The sequence below is a fragment of the Ciconia boyciana genome, chromosome 21 (assembly GCF_034638445.1).
Source record: "Ciconia boyciana chromosome 21, ASM3463844v1, whole genome shotgun sequence".
NCBI lineage: Eukaryota > Metazoa > Chordata > Aves > Ciconiiformes > Ciconiidae > Ciconia > Ciconia boyciana.
The window spans coordinates 7,526,129-7,542,179 of NC_132954.1; the positions used below are offsets into that span (position 1 = coordinate 7,526,129).

Genomic DNA, 16,051 nt, shown 5'->3' on the forward strand with positions numbered 1-16,051 from the left:
TCCTGTCTGTAAAAAGTAGCTTCTAAGGTGTTTTCATTTCAGGGCCTGTCCTAGCATTTCCTTCAACCTTTCCACAGTATTTACTACGGTGAGTTTCACGTGCGGATACAATTTGCACATTTAGTGTGCTTTGAAAGTGTGATCTGGACAATTTGGGCTGGATTTTGCCATTATATGCGTCGGGAAAAATAAACTCATAAATGTAAAATTGTATTTGAATTGTCATTCCGAGCCACGCAAGCAGTCTAATACTTTATGGTATCAGAGCCAAAGACGTTATGGCAGCAGAGCCCATCTAGCTATGTTCTGCATGGCTAACAGAGACATAAAGTGAAGGAGCTCTATCAGTCATCGCAATATTTTTCCTTTTCGTAATTACCTCGGGTTCATTTTCCCAGATGAGTGTCTTTTCCTGCTGAGAGCATCTGGTTCCCCTCTGACACCAAGCAAAACCACTGAGGACCTCATCCTGCCCTGCTGGGGTCCCCGACAGTCTTCCCAGGGCTTTCAGGTGGGCCAGGACAAAGCCGGCAGCAATGTTCTGCCAAACCATCCTGCATTTTGTGTGCCCCCCGGCCACTTGCCCAGCAGTGCTGCTTGCCTCCAGCCGGGGGGGTCTGCAGGGCAGAGCTGGCGGGAAGGTGGAGCCGTGCGTTAATGGCATCGCGACTCGCGGCCTCTTGTAGTACAGGAGTAACAAGCGCTACCCTTTCTGCGCGTTGCACCACCTGCTTGCTGAAATGAACTGTTCGCTTGTTTTTATGAGCTGCTGTTTGTACTGCAATGCCATGAGAGCCCAGGCCTGTGCTCTCAGCGGGCACTGTGCAAACAGCCTGCAAAGCCACCCGGGCTCAGACAGCTGCCGTGGGACCTCAGGAAAGCGCCTGGAAACCTGGTGTATCTCCATCTGATAGAGGTGCGTCGCAAAGGCTAGGGAGGAGAACGATTGCAGTTAAAATCTTGAACGTGGAAGGCCTTCTGTGTCCTCTAAGAGTGAAGTGCAACCTCTCTGGCTGTGCGCCTCTGCAGAGGAAGGATCAGGCGATGTAGCTGCTTCGCCATCCCAGGGGGTTTGGAGCACTAATACTGTCTGCTAAGCCGAGTTTACTTTGACAACTGCTGTTATGTGTAATTAGGATATTACATAGTAAACTCAGGAAATCATTTCTAAATGCCTCTGTGGACCTGAGGGATGTTGAAAATTGCAGATTTGTTGTAACATGAGGGTTAATGGATTCTGGTTGCTGCAGTTTAGTATTTAATCTTTACTTTGACTAACTGACTGATGTCAGTGGATTAGATAGAAGCTGGTTTCTGGAGGATGCTCGGAGGAAAACACAGCACAGCAGCCCTTGGAGGGAGAGGGTCTACGCACAGCCCCAGTCCAAGCTGTGGGGCCAGCAGGGAGGTTTCTGAAGGCAGCACTGGCATAACTTGCACTGGAAGAAATGAGAAATGAGTGTCTAACTGCAGATTGTGCTTAGGAAACTTCCCTGGACATGGTGTTTGCACAAAATATTTAAGCATCTAGCGAGGGCTGTGCATGGCCAGAGAGGGCGGCTGCCTGGCAGGAGGGAGGCAAGTGCTTTGTTTTGGTCTGAAAAGGTGGAATCACGTATTGAGAGCAGCCCTGGACTGTGCGTCTCATCAAAGACTCTGTGAAATGAATAACGCATGCAAATATATGCAAATTCTGCTACTTTTAAATATAGAGGTTTTAAACATGCTAATTAGATGCATATTAATTTTGTAAACAGACACATTGTCTGATCCGTAGCAATGGATTCTTCATTCTTTTGATATAGGGAAGGGTTTGTGGGAGCTTTGCTGGTGGAGGATTCAGAGACAGGAGCTGAAAATGGTGCCGGACACGGGAGCTTTGTGTCCAGGACACAGCAGAGAGGCTGGGCTTCTCCCTGGAGAAGGTGGGTGAGAAGCGACCTAACAAGAGCACGAATGATGAACGATACAGAGCAGGAAAATTACCCTTCATTATACCAGGGAGGTGTTAATGAGATGGAAAGGCAACAAAATTTCTAAAATCATAAAAGAAAGTGCAATTTAAAATTCTTTTGTACTGGAAGTCTACTAAATCTGTGGAACTGCCTGCCCTGATACAGCAAAAGAGGCTTACAGGTTTATGATAATAAAGCAAACAAACACAAGCATATTTAGCATGGTAAAGCAGTACAAAGGATATAACACAGGCTGGAGCTAGCGAAGAAGGAAACGAATTTCCCCTGTGGATAGCTCATCTTTAATTTTCACTGTGTGGTTTGTGTCACCTCTATAACCACACCGAGATACAGGTCCGAAAGGGAACAGAGCACGGGAGTCTGGCAGTTGTGAGCAACCCCACGCCAAGGGACCAGCCTGCCTTTGGGTAATGGACTAAAAGTCATTTCATTAATGACATGGGTTTAATGCTGCGGCTCCCGCTGGGTGGTTGGATCCCTGTGACACACCGGGCAGCAAAACGGATCTGAGCATGGGGAGGGCGTCTTGTCGCATGGCAGCAGATGCGGCGTGATGGCAGTCGGGTGGGGTGGCACTGGCATCCTCTTACCTGGCTATGACAAACAGCACGCAGCTGACCCCCAGGTAGGCGAGGAGGATGTACATCCAAATGTCAGGAGACAGGGGGTTGAGGAAGGAGAACACGCTGGGGTTGGTCCCGTTGGGCTTCCGGTACAAGATGCTGACCCCCAGGGTCATAAAGGGCTTGGAGAAGTCTATCGCTTTCTCCCGAACATGGGTGATGGTGAGAGGAGCAACGGCCAGATCAGCTTTCTGTGCACAACACAGAGGGAGAGAGAAAGAAGGCATTAGAAACCGAGGCGTTTCCATCCCCTTTGAAACACCCACAGCAGTCACACTGAAGTATTTGGTCAAAAAAACCCTGAAGCGCAGCCCTGGGCTTCCCACCTCCCTTTGCACATGGGGTGAGTCTGCCCTGTGCCTCTGCCAGAGCCAGGCTGGGCCTCCTGCCCCGCTTCCCGGCGCAGGCAGGGCCCTCTGTGCCTGGCACAGGATGGACTCCGTGTAACTGCTTCCCTTCAGACCTGCAACCTTGCTGTCCAGGCAAACACAAAGCTGTCATCAGAGCTGCACTGCGTTGCACACGAATGGTGTTTGGGCAGCTTTCTGTGAGCTCTGCTCCAAAGCCCTCCAGGTAAGGGAGCAAGGACTGGTCTATGTGCATTAGGCACGAGAACACCTGAGACAGGACAGGCGGAACGTGGAACTGCTGTAATATGGTCCAGTTATTACAAATACTTCTCATCACTTAAACAAAACCCCAACACAGATGCAGGGTCTCTAAAACACGCTGGGTGAGACTCTGGAGGTGGCAGTGTGGATGTGTTTACCATCTTCAAGAGATGTTCCTGATTTAAATCAGCGAGCTGGAGAGCGAAATGTGGTCTACTGTTTGCCAATTATACTCTATGACTTTTATCGTATAGATTTTCGGCTGTTGTTAGCTACCAAAATATAGCGCAGACAAGAGAGACATCTTCCAGTCTCCGCAGCTTTTGCCCAGGTGCAATGAGCTCATTTCGATAGGCTCTTCTGAGATGGTCAGAACAATTACATCTTAAAATGGTATAAAACGTCTGCGATCCTTGCTGTGCTTGCTTCTTGCTGCAGAAGTCTTTACGACAGTTCGCTGTGTGCAAATCTCACCATTTGCAGAGATGACCTGTTTTTGTTGGCCTTCCTTTCAACGTTGCTGTGAGAGGAGAAAGTTGCAGAGGGAGGCCATTCCAGAATGAAGTTGCAGGAAGTAGTATTGTAGCAGCATGAGGTAAAAGGTTCAATTTCTTTCCTCTCAGTTGACTTCATGATGCAACTTGAAAGGCTCATTCTAAGGAAGCCGTGGCGTAGGGTAGGAGCGCTGCTCTTCGGGAGTGCTCGCAAGCGTGCCTGGCTGGTGGGAGTGAGCAAAGCCTCAATCCGTTCCCGTTAGGTCTTTCTTCCGTGCGAAGGGCTGCAAGCCCCACCCAGGAAAGGCTTCTGCTAATTAATGGTGGACTTCACAGCCCATCATGCTGGAACTGTCTGAGCTGCACGAGGAATTTAAGCTGAGCGTATTATTCATCCTGACTTCTTGTATGAATTGTGTTTCTTTCTATTATTTCTGTTGTTTAATAATTTCTATGCTAGATTCAGTGAGCGACCACATACAATCTCTTTCTGTTGCCTAAGAGCCGAATTCATGTCCTCTCACTAAGTATTCATTCAGGTTCTTATAAAAACCTTCAGTAAATACATCCAAGGCTACCTCAATGTCGGCTGCCTTGCTTGGGGTTTGCAAAGCACTCTTGTGGTATCATTGACTTCAGAGGAAATGCAGGCATATAAATTAAGTATCTGAAGTTGAGCAGTACCTCCCCCCGTGCCAGATGCCTAGCATACCCGTGCAAGATTTATTTAACATCTGGTTCTGAAAATTAAAATTCTAAATTAACCATGAGTGATAATTACCTAGAGAGATAGTGGATTTGTCATTACTTGCAAACTTTAAATCAATATTAGCTGTCTTGCTAGAACATGCTTTATTCCAACAGAAACTATGGGTTCACTGTAGAAACTGGTGAAGATCTCTGGCCTGTGTTGTGGAGGAAGGTCAGACTAATGATCTTGTTTGACCTTGCAAATCTGTGATGAAAGTCAGTGGAATATTTTTAAATACAGGAATCTGGACCTTTTTCTATAAGAAGAGTTTCTACATGAGCTTTTATCCATCACATACATATATATGTGTGTGTATGAAAGGGTCTCCTCTCCAAAGAACGTACCTCTAGAGGTCCTGAACAGAAGAGTTTCAGGAATTCTCTAACAAGGGTAAAAATGTGTATTTTTTTCTAATGTGATTCTTTTGCCAAGCCCTGGTTGGTTCCCTTTCCTTGTTGCTTTCCAAATGGAAATATATTTTTAAATCAGCTTGGTACAGAAAGTGTCCGTTTCAGTCACTGGCATTTGTCAAAACTTAGAGAAAATGGAAACAATATGTTCCCAGTGACCCCTTTTGTGCCGGCTGTGGCTGTGGTGACACGGGTGAAAACTGAAGGACCGTGGTTTTCAGAAGCGGACAGGCAGTGCTGGCTGCCCAGCTGGAGATGGTGAAGTTCTGCATCTCGGGAGCAGTCTGCATCCGTGGTACCGTCCTGGCAGAGGATGCCCGGCAGGTTTGTAGCTCGGCAGCTCTCCCCACGTTACAGCACACTTGAGAATTTTGGCTTATCAGTCTCCAAAGCCACAAGGCAGAAGTGGCAAAAGAAATGCAGCATTTCAGCTCCTCCATCACTTCTGTGTGGGTGTCCTGACTCAACAGGGAAAACCGAAGGAGATATTGAAGGATTTGGCTACGGATTTTTCTGAAGGAGGAAACAAATGAGCAGTTCTGTGGTCAGTGCTCGCTAGCAACTGCCTTTCTGAAAGATCCTACGCCAAATTTGTCAAAATGATATAGCAAGCTAAATAACAGCTAGGAGTTTATGCTTTACCACAGAAAATGAAGAGAGAGAAATCTGCATGGATGCCCAAGAATCAAAATGCTTTTAGTGCAGAAATAAAATTTTACTGTGTCATTTCAGCAGCTCCCGTCATTTGATCACAGCCCTGTGTCCTTGGCAGTAAATGTCACACACAGGCAGAATGGAGCATGTATTAGGGAGCCCAGTCTGGTGTGGTGTCCTGAGCTATTAAAGGCAGTACGGGGCTGCACTTTGATGCCCTTTTTGTCAATGCAGATTTTTCTGAAGGTGGCCTCTAATTAAGGGTTTGCTGACTGAGAGGATCTAAATCAAAACCCACCAAGGGCGAAGCTTTCATTTGTCGTGCTCTGACATTACAAACCGGGAAGTCAATTATCAGGCCCTGACGCTTCCTTCCCTCAGCCCCAACTTTTATGCTGTTGCACAGTAAGATGGGTTTTATTAAAAATGAGGAGTTATAGCAAGTGCCAGTGGCTTAAAGGCCCTTATCCAGCAAAACCACTTAAGCACACACTTCTCTTTTACTGGAGCTTGCATGCCTTCCAAGTCTTATGTATGTTCTTAAGTGTTCTGCTGAATTGAGGCCAAAACGATGAATTTTGCCAAGGCAGCTACACACCAAATGCAGACACTTCTCTAACACACCTTGAAGGGTTTGGATCTCCTTATTCACCCAGTGTTACAGCATTTTCACTTGGGTGGAACTGATGCAAGTTCACTGGGCATTCAGTGGATGGAGGATTGTGTTCTCTGCAGAGATATTTGGCTTTTATCAGAAAATGCTAAGTCTTATCTTCAAGTTCTCAGTTATCACGGGAATGTGGCCTGTGGGTCAGAACAGCTCTTGCGCAGCCACGGTCACTGTGGAAATCCTGCACCATCCGACCTCCGCTGGAGGAAAGCTGCGTGTGACGGCCAGTCACAGCAGAGCCCACAAACAGCATAAGCACCAAGATAAATATTTATTCAAGAAAATAAGCTGCCTCTGTGCTTATTTTGCCAATCTGAGTTAGGTATTTACATAAACTAATTATGTGTGTGTTGCCTGAGAGACAGGTAAATAGTGCATATTTTACTTATTTAATTGTTATTCAGGTGTCTGTCTGGCAGCATCGACACTTTCATCCCTCAGTCTCTTTTGCCACCACCACTGCCAGTGCTGGGGCTGCAGCGCTTTTCTGCTCTTCTGCTCCCACCGCCCTGCTTCAGGTCCCATTTCTGCTCCCCTCCCTGCTTTGCTTGCTCGGCTGCTGTGCCGTGCTCCAGCACCCCGTCCCAGCACGGTCTGCTGCGTGCTGGCCTCACTCCTGCGTCTTTCTGCATCTTCCCCTGCAGCGGAGCCAGCACCCGGGCATCCTTGGGCACAGACATCCAGGAGCACTGGGGGACGACAAGGCCAGGCAGACCCGAGGCAGTGGGTCTGTCTTGCAGCCTGCGGCTTGGAGACAGAGGGGCTGCTGCTTTAGCAGGCGACTGAGCGCTCTGCCGAGAGCCCTGTGCCCGCAGCCCTCCCCTCTTGCTGGCCAGGGATAGGAAAACACTCAGCGTGAGAAGTGATGCTCGAGGGAGAGCGAGGTCGTACCCGGCAGCATCCCAGAGGTGCCTCGGCCTCCCACCACATGCACCGTGCGCAGGGGGTCAGCGTTAATTGTCTGACTGCAGCTCTTAATGGCTGCTCTTACAATTTCAGTCCTAATTTAGACATAATATTTGTCAATGAATTTACTTAATATCAGTGGTGAATTAAGAACAGATGTCGGCAGGGAAAACCTAGCTGTAAGCTGAAGAGGAGAAATGAGGACCATGAAGTCCTGTTGGGCCTCTTGTAATCTTTTCTTTAGGGAAGTTCCTCAGAGACAGAACTACCATTAATTGTACCGAAGAGATGTCAAAGGCTGTAGGATCCCAGTGAGAACGGCCGTATTTTGAGAGACAAGCCCTATCCTATGAAGCACTGGCAGGGGAGCAAGCCGGGGGAGGGAAAGGCAGGTCCAGAGAGACCTGCAGAAGCAAGCAGAGAACTCAGGGCTCCCAACATACCCTTCAGTATGCGTCCATCACCTGGATTGCTGAGTATGATAAATACGAATCCACCCAATTAACGATGCTGAGCACAAAAGGAGAAAGTGCAGCCAGCTGTTTTGGCTTATTTCTGTCTCCTCCCTAACGCTGAGTTCCTGCAGTGGATAAACCAGAGATGGAGGACACTTCATCCAACATAATTGGTTTTTTTCTGTTCCTGGCCCAGTGGCTTCCAAATGAATCCCCAGCTCACGGCACTTGAAATAAACATCCACCAGTGCAGGAACATTAATGGGAATGTGGCAATGTGGTGCAGTATGTATTCTGCCAGAATTTACTGTCAATAAATGCCCATTTATTGTGAAAGTGTTAAATCAACTGTCATAAATCGTCCCTAAGGATACATATTACATCTTCTCTATAGTTACCATTGGCAGGGATTTCCATTAGAAACCCTATTATTTTTCATACCTTTTTTATTCCCACATGAAGTTTCAGATTGAATGGAAATCTGATATGCACTGTCTCAGCAGAAGACAAGTTTTATTTGTGAACAAGTTTGTGCAAAATGTCCAGAACAACTCATTTTGCTGGTTTTATGTGATTCTGCCCACAAACAATAGGGAAGATTTGCAGGCATTATTTTGCCAGACAACTAGAATTTATAAATCAGAACGGATGGGCCACAATGCACAGTGTAGTTTTGCTTGTATCGATAGTAATTTCTATGAATAAACATCAATAACAGTTCACTACTGATGAAAGGGGGAGATCTGGCAGCTGCCAGGTTCCCCGTATATTATGGATGCAGGGCACAGGAGCTTCTCTGTGTCACCTGGGTGCCCCAGACCTCCCCAAATGCCAGTGTCGTGAGTTCAGCTTTCATGGCCCGTCTGATTGAGGCTCCTCCGCAGGAGTGGCCAGGGACAGTGACAATAAGCAAGCAGCTGCGGTGAGGAAAGAGTCTAGTTCTCCAGGGAATGGACTGGGCTCCCCCAAAACAGGGATTTTGTTTGTGATGAAGGACGAGCAGCAGATGAAAGGCAGCAGGGCAGGGCTTTTGTATCTAACCGCACGAGGCTGTCTTCTCCAGATCTGCTACCGGGGACCTGGAAGACGGGATCATGCTGTGAGCTGCTCTGACTGTTGTTGCTTTTCCTGTCTGTGCTTAAGGCCAAACTAGAAACAAAGCAATTTTACAGAGGATCATAGCCTAAGGCATTACTGCCTCTGGCCAGGCATGTCTGGATCAGAGAGGACGGGGGAAGCGGCTTGATGCGAAACTCCAAAACAAGCCATGAGAGCTCACTGTGTAAACAGCCCGTCCTCCGTCATGTGCTCTGTGATTTACACCTTTGTGTGGTAGGCACCATCATCCCTGAAACACTGTAATTATACGCCTACCTGGGCTGCCCTGCCTGCCACCTGCGCCCAGCTCCTCTCTGCTGTACTTCCCAGCCCAGCAGAAGGCCATCCTGAGTGATGGGCTGCCCCTCGTTTCGCCCATCTCCTTTTCGCTGAATTTCAGCCTCGGATTGGGCTATTCCTGGTACACAGCATGTGTCGCTCCCACGGCGCTCAGCCCTTCCGAGTGATAACAATCACCATTTTAGCCTCTTATTTCACCTCAGGAGCACCCTCCCCTACACAGGGCATTCAGCCAAGCCTGCACATCCGCTCAGCCCCCCGGCGCTGGTGCATCACAGCAGTCCTGGGCGGCTCAGTCTCAGATGCACATGAGTTAAGTGGGTCTTCAGCAATGCACAATTTCTGCATAGAGTTAATCCTGGCCCGGGGTGTTCGGACCTCACAAAATCCTACCTGCTTTACGCTCCCACCTGAACAATCCCAATTCTTTTATGAGAATGAGACACTGAACATGGAGGAAAGCCAGCCTAGATATCAAACTCACCGTGTGGGCAGCCCTGTTTTCATCACTACAACTTTGTTTGAATGCTGTCTCCAACACTTTTCCTACTAGGTGTGAAATAAGTTTGAACTTTCCCATTGCAAAGTGCCAATCAGTTGTTCCTTTCCCCACGCGATTTAAAGATGCTGTGCTGCTGAGGAAGGGCCCCATCTGGTTGCAGTTTCACTTTTTAATGCTTTACATAAACACTGCTATAAAAAGCAATGACATGCAGATAAAGAAAATAATGGCTTCATATGGGGTTTGCGCAACGGTTATAAATCACTCCAAGGCGTGCACCCAACCACACCTGTTAGAAAGCAGATTTCAAACTTGATGCTGCAGTAAAACATGCAAGAAGAGGGGATTTGGCCCTTTTCTGTTGCTGTATGTTAATTTGCTTTTTAAATAGTTAGCCAAGAAATACTTTAATGCAAGTTGACCATGAATTTTGTGTTACTTAATGAGGTGGTTCCCTGTACCTTCTTGTCGATCTGTCTCTTTTAGCTGACCACACACGGCTTTGGGAATGGCTGAAAGCCTCCCGAGAGCCCTGTAACATCTTGCAGGGCATTGGAAGTGCCATGGTTTGGATGAAATGACAGTCCGGTTTCTATTTCCTATACCTTATTTCCTGCTTTGGAGCGATTTACTTCTTCAGAGCCCTGCACTGCAGATGCTCTGCGGTGAGAGCCACAGGCTCTGCTCCCGGCAGCGGGTGCGGGACGCAGGAGGCTCTGTCCCGGAGCACGCTGCTGAGGTTCGCAGCCTGTGCTCCGCGTCTCTTCCTATCTATGTCACACACATCACTCAGAGCAGCAAAGCACCAGCCTCTTCCACTGGGACACTGACTGTCACTTGTCTAACTTAGCAAGGCTGTTGCGTAAGAGACTATGAAATCGGTATTTTGAGCTGTATGGAGTTTTCTGGAAGCAAAAATACAAAGGCAGGTTTGCACAGCCTGTGGCATGTTGCCCTGTGAGGCACAGCGTCCTGCTCCCCCAAGGGCTGTCCTTGCATGCCCTTGCCGCACTTCCCGCTTCTCCAAGGTGAGCCATCTAAGGACTAGAGTGCTCTTCGCAAACTGATTAAGCATCACTTTGTCCCTATAAGGGACATAATCATTATCATCTGCATTTTACAGATGGAGGAAGTATTGCACAGAAGCGACTTGTCCAATGTCATTTAGGGCAGACAAGCCAAATCTGGAAACACAACCTGGATCCCTGAGCCCCAGCTCCACAGTCTCACCGTCAGACAGTGCTCTGTTATCTGTTCACAAGGAAGCTCATTTACTGAAGTGACTCACCCAGCAAATACGTTCTTCTCACATGAACTGTAAGAGCATCACAGCTGCTACGTATGTGGGATTATTTTTGTCTCTTTTCTGCTTAGGCAATGTTTTCAAAATGTAGCCAGGAACATGAGAGGTGGCCCAAGGGCTGCGCCACTTGAGCAGGATATTCAGGAGGAGAGAGCTGTGTTATAGCTCTGGGACGGCTTATACTGCTGCCTGTGCTGTGGAGATCATAGATTAATTTTGTCCTGATCTTTTCTTGCAGAGACCTTTTCTGGGAATAAGAGATTCATAAAAACACCAGCTTTCCTCACCTCCCTAACTGGGCTTCTGGGATCACAGGATGTGCTGGAGGCAAAATATCTAATTAGGAAACTGAGCAACTTCTGGCTGTGAGTTGAGGTTTTGGACTAGGTGACTAGTCTGACGAGAGAAAAGCTGCCACGACAGTTTCACTAGTGTTTAATGGGCTTTTAGAAGTGGCCGCGGAAGGAAAAGCACAGCTGCGCTGCTGCAGGGGGAGCTCCACATCCCAGGAGATTTTAGAAAATAAGCTGCACTTATTAAAAAAAAAATATATTAAACTGTCCCCTGCACACCTGCTCTTGCAGTCTGGATACGTCATCTGGATTCAGCTGAGCTGTGTCTGGGACTTGTCTGGGGTCCCTGAGCCACCTCAGTGTTGTGCCCTGGCCCATGTTTGTCAGGGGCAGAGCAGCAGCGTCCTTGGGCGATAAGAGCAGGCGTGCACTGCTCCTGCCCGGGTGGCCGTGCTGCTGGCTCAGGAGAGCCAGCGTGCAGCCGGGCCGTGGAGAAGCCTCTTCCCTCCTCTCTGCGTGCCCAGCCTGCATCCCACTGCGGGGCAGCAGCCCAGCAGGGAGGGTCTGCGGCTGAAGCCACGGAGCCCTTTTCTGTACTGTGGGAATGTCCATTTTCAGAAACCCCAAGAGAATATTTGGAAGAGTCAGACAAAGAGATACTCTTCTGACAAACCGTGCAACGCAGGCAGAGCCCAGGCAGGGTTAGGATCTTGCTGCGGGTGTCCCGAGCCAGCGAGCAGCAGGCACCCGTCCCACCCCAGGCAGAAAGCCTCGGGGACAGCCCGGGCACAGCCGCCCCTCGGCAGCCGCCAGCTGCCCGCGCCACAGATGGGCCTCACTCACGTGGTCGATGAGCTCCTTGATCATGCCGTTCCACTGCCCCTTCTCATCCTGCGCCCCGTATTTCCCGTCCTCCACCAGGCGGATCTCATAGGTGAAGCCCAGGATGATGGCCAGCTCCTTCAGGAGGTCGATGCAGTAACCCTCAAAGCGGTCGTTCCCGAACAGGGCTGTGTCAGACTTACGGAACATGACAAAGGGCTCTTCCTGCACGGGAAGGCAAAAAGTCCCCGTTAAGGGTCAGCTGTGGTCCCAGCTCCCACCGGAGGCAGGGCTGCCACTGCGGGTCAGCCTGAGCCACGAGGCGCAGGCTCTTTGAGCAGGGCTGGCACCGTGACATGTTGGGAATAAATTAACTTTGCACAGCACATCAGCTAATTAGCAACCTTGTTTACCCCACAAAATTTAATTTTGTCTCTTCTGAGCAGCCAACTGTTTTCCATTTGGTAGGATTTCAGGGAGAAAAATAACTATTTCATGCTCTGAAAATGAAAAGTGTTGAGAAACAATAAAAAGGGAGAGGAAAAATTCAACCCCAAGTCCTGTACAACAGGACTTGGGGTTGAATGTGTCTGAACCGCACCGCAGTACCTGTCATTCGCTGCAGCTGCAGCAAGCAAGAGGCTGGTGGGTTAAATACAGGGTGAAGCCGTGTGTGGCTGGTGGCCAGCCCAAAACAGTTCCCAGTTTAGCTTGCTTTCCTCTTGACCGGCACTAGCTGATGGGATATGGGGCCCTACTGCTGCCCAGAGAGAGTTTTTGCCGTCTGCTCCAGTTATGCCTGCCGTGGGAAGGTTGGGGGTGTCTTCAATCATAGCAGTGCCAAGCACCAGCACAAGTGAAAAATACCTAATAAAGTGCTTTGCAGCAGGCTTTGCCCTGTGGATCCCTGCCTCTTTAGCAGAGGCTGGCAGGTGAAGTTAGCAAACTCACAGCAAACTGCACAGCCCTTTGGTGAATATCAGGCTTGGGCAGTCACTGAGGACGAGAGAGGGACACTGGGGAGCCCGAGGGAGAAAACGCGTAGAGGACAGATGGAAATGGCAAAAAATGGTGGGCAGCAGGCAAAGCTAGAAAGCAAGGGGAGGATGGGATATCAACAGCAGCTGATACATGGCTTGAAGCGAAGGTATCTGCAAGGCTACCGTCCTTGCCTGCAGGCTGGCCGGGGAGGGGAGGGCTCACGTTTTGCTCTGACGAGCGAGCCGTGTTGCTGGAGTCCCCGCGGTATTGCACCGGGACAGGGGGGCTTGAAGTCGCGGGAGGGAAGGTCTGGAGTCCCGGTTAGAGTATTACCGAGGTGCCCAGCCTCGGATGGGTACGCCGAGGAGGGGGTTTGGGACCCAGAGCTGGGCTGTGCCAGCCTGGAGGTTGGTGGCTCTTGTCTCCCAGGACGAGCTGTCAGCCCCCACCTCTGCCACGGGAGACCCCTGCCACCCCCGGGGGGTGGGCAGGCAGGCGGGCAGGAGCTGCCTGCTCGGCCTCAGAGCAGGGTAGGGAGGGGGCGAGAGAGCAAGTGAAGCTTGATTTGCAGAATTATAAGGCAAAACTGATAACGTCACGCATATAGAGTTTAGCTTGGCACGCGCAGCTCTGTAAAATCCTGCTCCCCCCGGCCTCCTCCTCAGCTTTCTTTTCTGGAATTAGTGCTTTGTTTGTGAATCAGCTGAATCTATGGATCTTGATATAAATATACCGGCTCCAGAGAAGCCATAAAGCACTATTAATTTTGGGAAGCGCTGTAGGGATTACATACATATTTAACAGCCGAAGCACTGAACATTAGGACGCCACTCGCTTCAGTAATGTATCTCCAGGTCTCAAACATTTCCTAGGGGGTAATTCTGAACTCTGTGAACCACTTATTCACGGACTATTTCACAATTTATTACTGAAAATGGCCAGACATCCAATTCGCAAGCTCTCTCGGTTTGCTAATCGATTTCTCAGTGAAGGTGCCCTCAATTTCATAACTTCACAGTTCCCATATTGCTTGGGGAGAGTGGCGCTGGCTGCTGGGGTAATATTTCTCTTCCAACAAGTCACTGCAATATGAGCAAAAGGGGAAAAAATAACCTTTCACGCTTTTCCTTTTAAAGGTTCCTCCTGTGGCTTTTCTACAATTGTATACACCAGTGCAAAAGTACAAAGGGGTGTTGCAAATGCAAATAAAATTTAGGGTTGTGATTTATATTTTAGAATCCAGTATATGAAAATGTAATTATTGCAGAACTTGGGTCTAAGCACATTTCCTCCTCCTGCATGCAAGGCAATTGCAGGAGAGTTGTGGTTTTGAGGTAGATACCCCGTGGCACGTGTGCAGGCCTACGGAATGGTGCAATTAATAGGAACTGATACCACCCTTGTACATTGCGTAATTTGTACATGCTCAAGGCGTACAAGATTAAAATGCTGCCCGAAAAAAGCACGTCAAAGGCAGATGGCTGACAGGTCTCCTCCTGGCTCCATCATTTTGTATTATGCCATGGCCTTTGAGGTACAGTGATTATTGCACCCTAGACCCAGACATTTCCACAACTCTGGCCATGCATCTTGCCCCTGACAAGATGCATCTCTTCTGGTTTCCCTCAGTCCTGTCCATACAACTTCCACTGATATTCCAGTCCTGAACTTATCTGCTGTCCCTTGGTTTCACCCTGCGGTCGGGTGCTCCTCCAGCTCTCGGTGCAGGCAGCTCTGCTGCCGTCCCTCCAGCCTTCTCCCCGGTGCTACCAGCCGTCCCACCCCGGGGATTTTCCCCAGTGTGCTGCACACAGTTCTGGTGAAAGAGAGTGGGGGGAAGAGGAGTCCTTACACAGCTTCTGGTGAGTTTTATCCAGCCACAGTAGGGGTTGAACAATTCCCCTAGAGCTGATCCTGAGCCTCCACCTGGGAGTGACGTGATGTGATGTGTTACTCATGTTGCCCTAAAAATTTGCATCTCCCATGTACGGGTACTGGCAGCACTTTAGGTTACCTTGCTAAAATGAACTAAACCTAGCGTGGCTGGTCTCTCCATTTGGTCTGTTAGAAAAACACTAACTTTCTGAAGACCTGCTTTCTGAAGATGCTGAGAATACTTAAATGCAAAGAAAAGAAAAAAAAAAAAGGCAAACTGTGTGTGTATCGTGCCTGAGTGCATGCACAGTGCTGCAAGGGTCTCAACAGAAGCAGTCTTACAATCTGATGCATGTTGAATTGTTAAAGTGCCTTTTGCTCTGTCATTTCTCTACTCTTTCCGCAGTAACTCCTGATGTGACGATTCATTTCAATAACCGTAGCCAGTGGGGAACCATTGCTGCCACCAATTCTGCTAATGTGGATGGCACAGGAACACCGCCCCGTGCAGACTCCCCCGAACACACAACCCATCACGGTCTCATGGGACTGGCACAGTAGAAAACTTTTGGACTGGGAAGGGAAGGAACTGTTCCAATCTCCCCTGCATGTTGAGACATGAAAGCAGTGTGTTACTGAGCGTAGTCGATGACCTAAGCCTGTACCTGACTCTTGGAGAGAGGGACTTTAACGAAAATGTTTCATTGGAACAAATATTGTGTGATGAATGGGAAGTTCGCTAGAAGGGGCAGCTAATTTGCAAGGAAAGCTGTAGCAGCGTCTGTATTTCGCTCACGTTCTGCCTGCTGCTGTTCTGCTAACCTCTTGCGGAGTGATACAAGACCTTTGGTTCCAGCCCTCCTTCTGCCCTGGACCTAGCGTTTGCTTTCTCCATTCTCCTCTGGGCACTTTCCTGGTCCCATTCTTTCTATAATACAAAACCCCACTCTGTCAGGTCACGTCCTTTTGGGAAGGCTAGGACATCCCGAGGGATCACACTGCTCTGGACTGGGGAATGCATCCCCAGCTGGCTCTTTACCATCTGTACCTTTATGCTCCCTGAAAATACGGAACACAAAAGGGCCAGAAATTTTCCCTAGGCAAAACTGTAATTCAGGCCCAGTTGTGGGTAGGCTGTCCAAGGGCTGATATTTTTTGTTGCTTCCTGGTGACATGCCATGAGCCTGCGCTGTGTAATACAGCCATATAGAAACCAATGCCACTAGTCATAATTCATTAGATAGTAAATAAAAATTCATTCTGATCTGATGCCTGCCGTCAAATCCAATAGTGAATGTGAGAACAAAATGCAGCGCGACAGTTGGAA

General features: G+C 48.8%; 1 protein-coding gene across 1 annotated transcript in view; it reads right to left on the reverse strand.

The window, feature by feature from the left end:
- GRIK3 (glutamate ionotropic receptor kainate type subunit 3) overlaps positions 1-16,051 on the reverse strand; it is a 123,580-nt gene that overhangs the window by 15,918 nt on the left and 91,611 nt on the right. Inside the window, exons 10-11 of the mRNA XM_072884958.1 lie at positions 11,890-12,093; positions 2,567-2,790 (exon numbers count right to left, since the gene is read on the reverse strand). Of these exons, the coding sequence (XP_072741059.1) occupies positions 2,567-2,790; positions 11,890-12,093 (428 nt within the window). The remainder of the gene's footprint in view (positions 1-2,566; positions 2,791-11,889; positions 12,094-16,051) is intronic.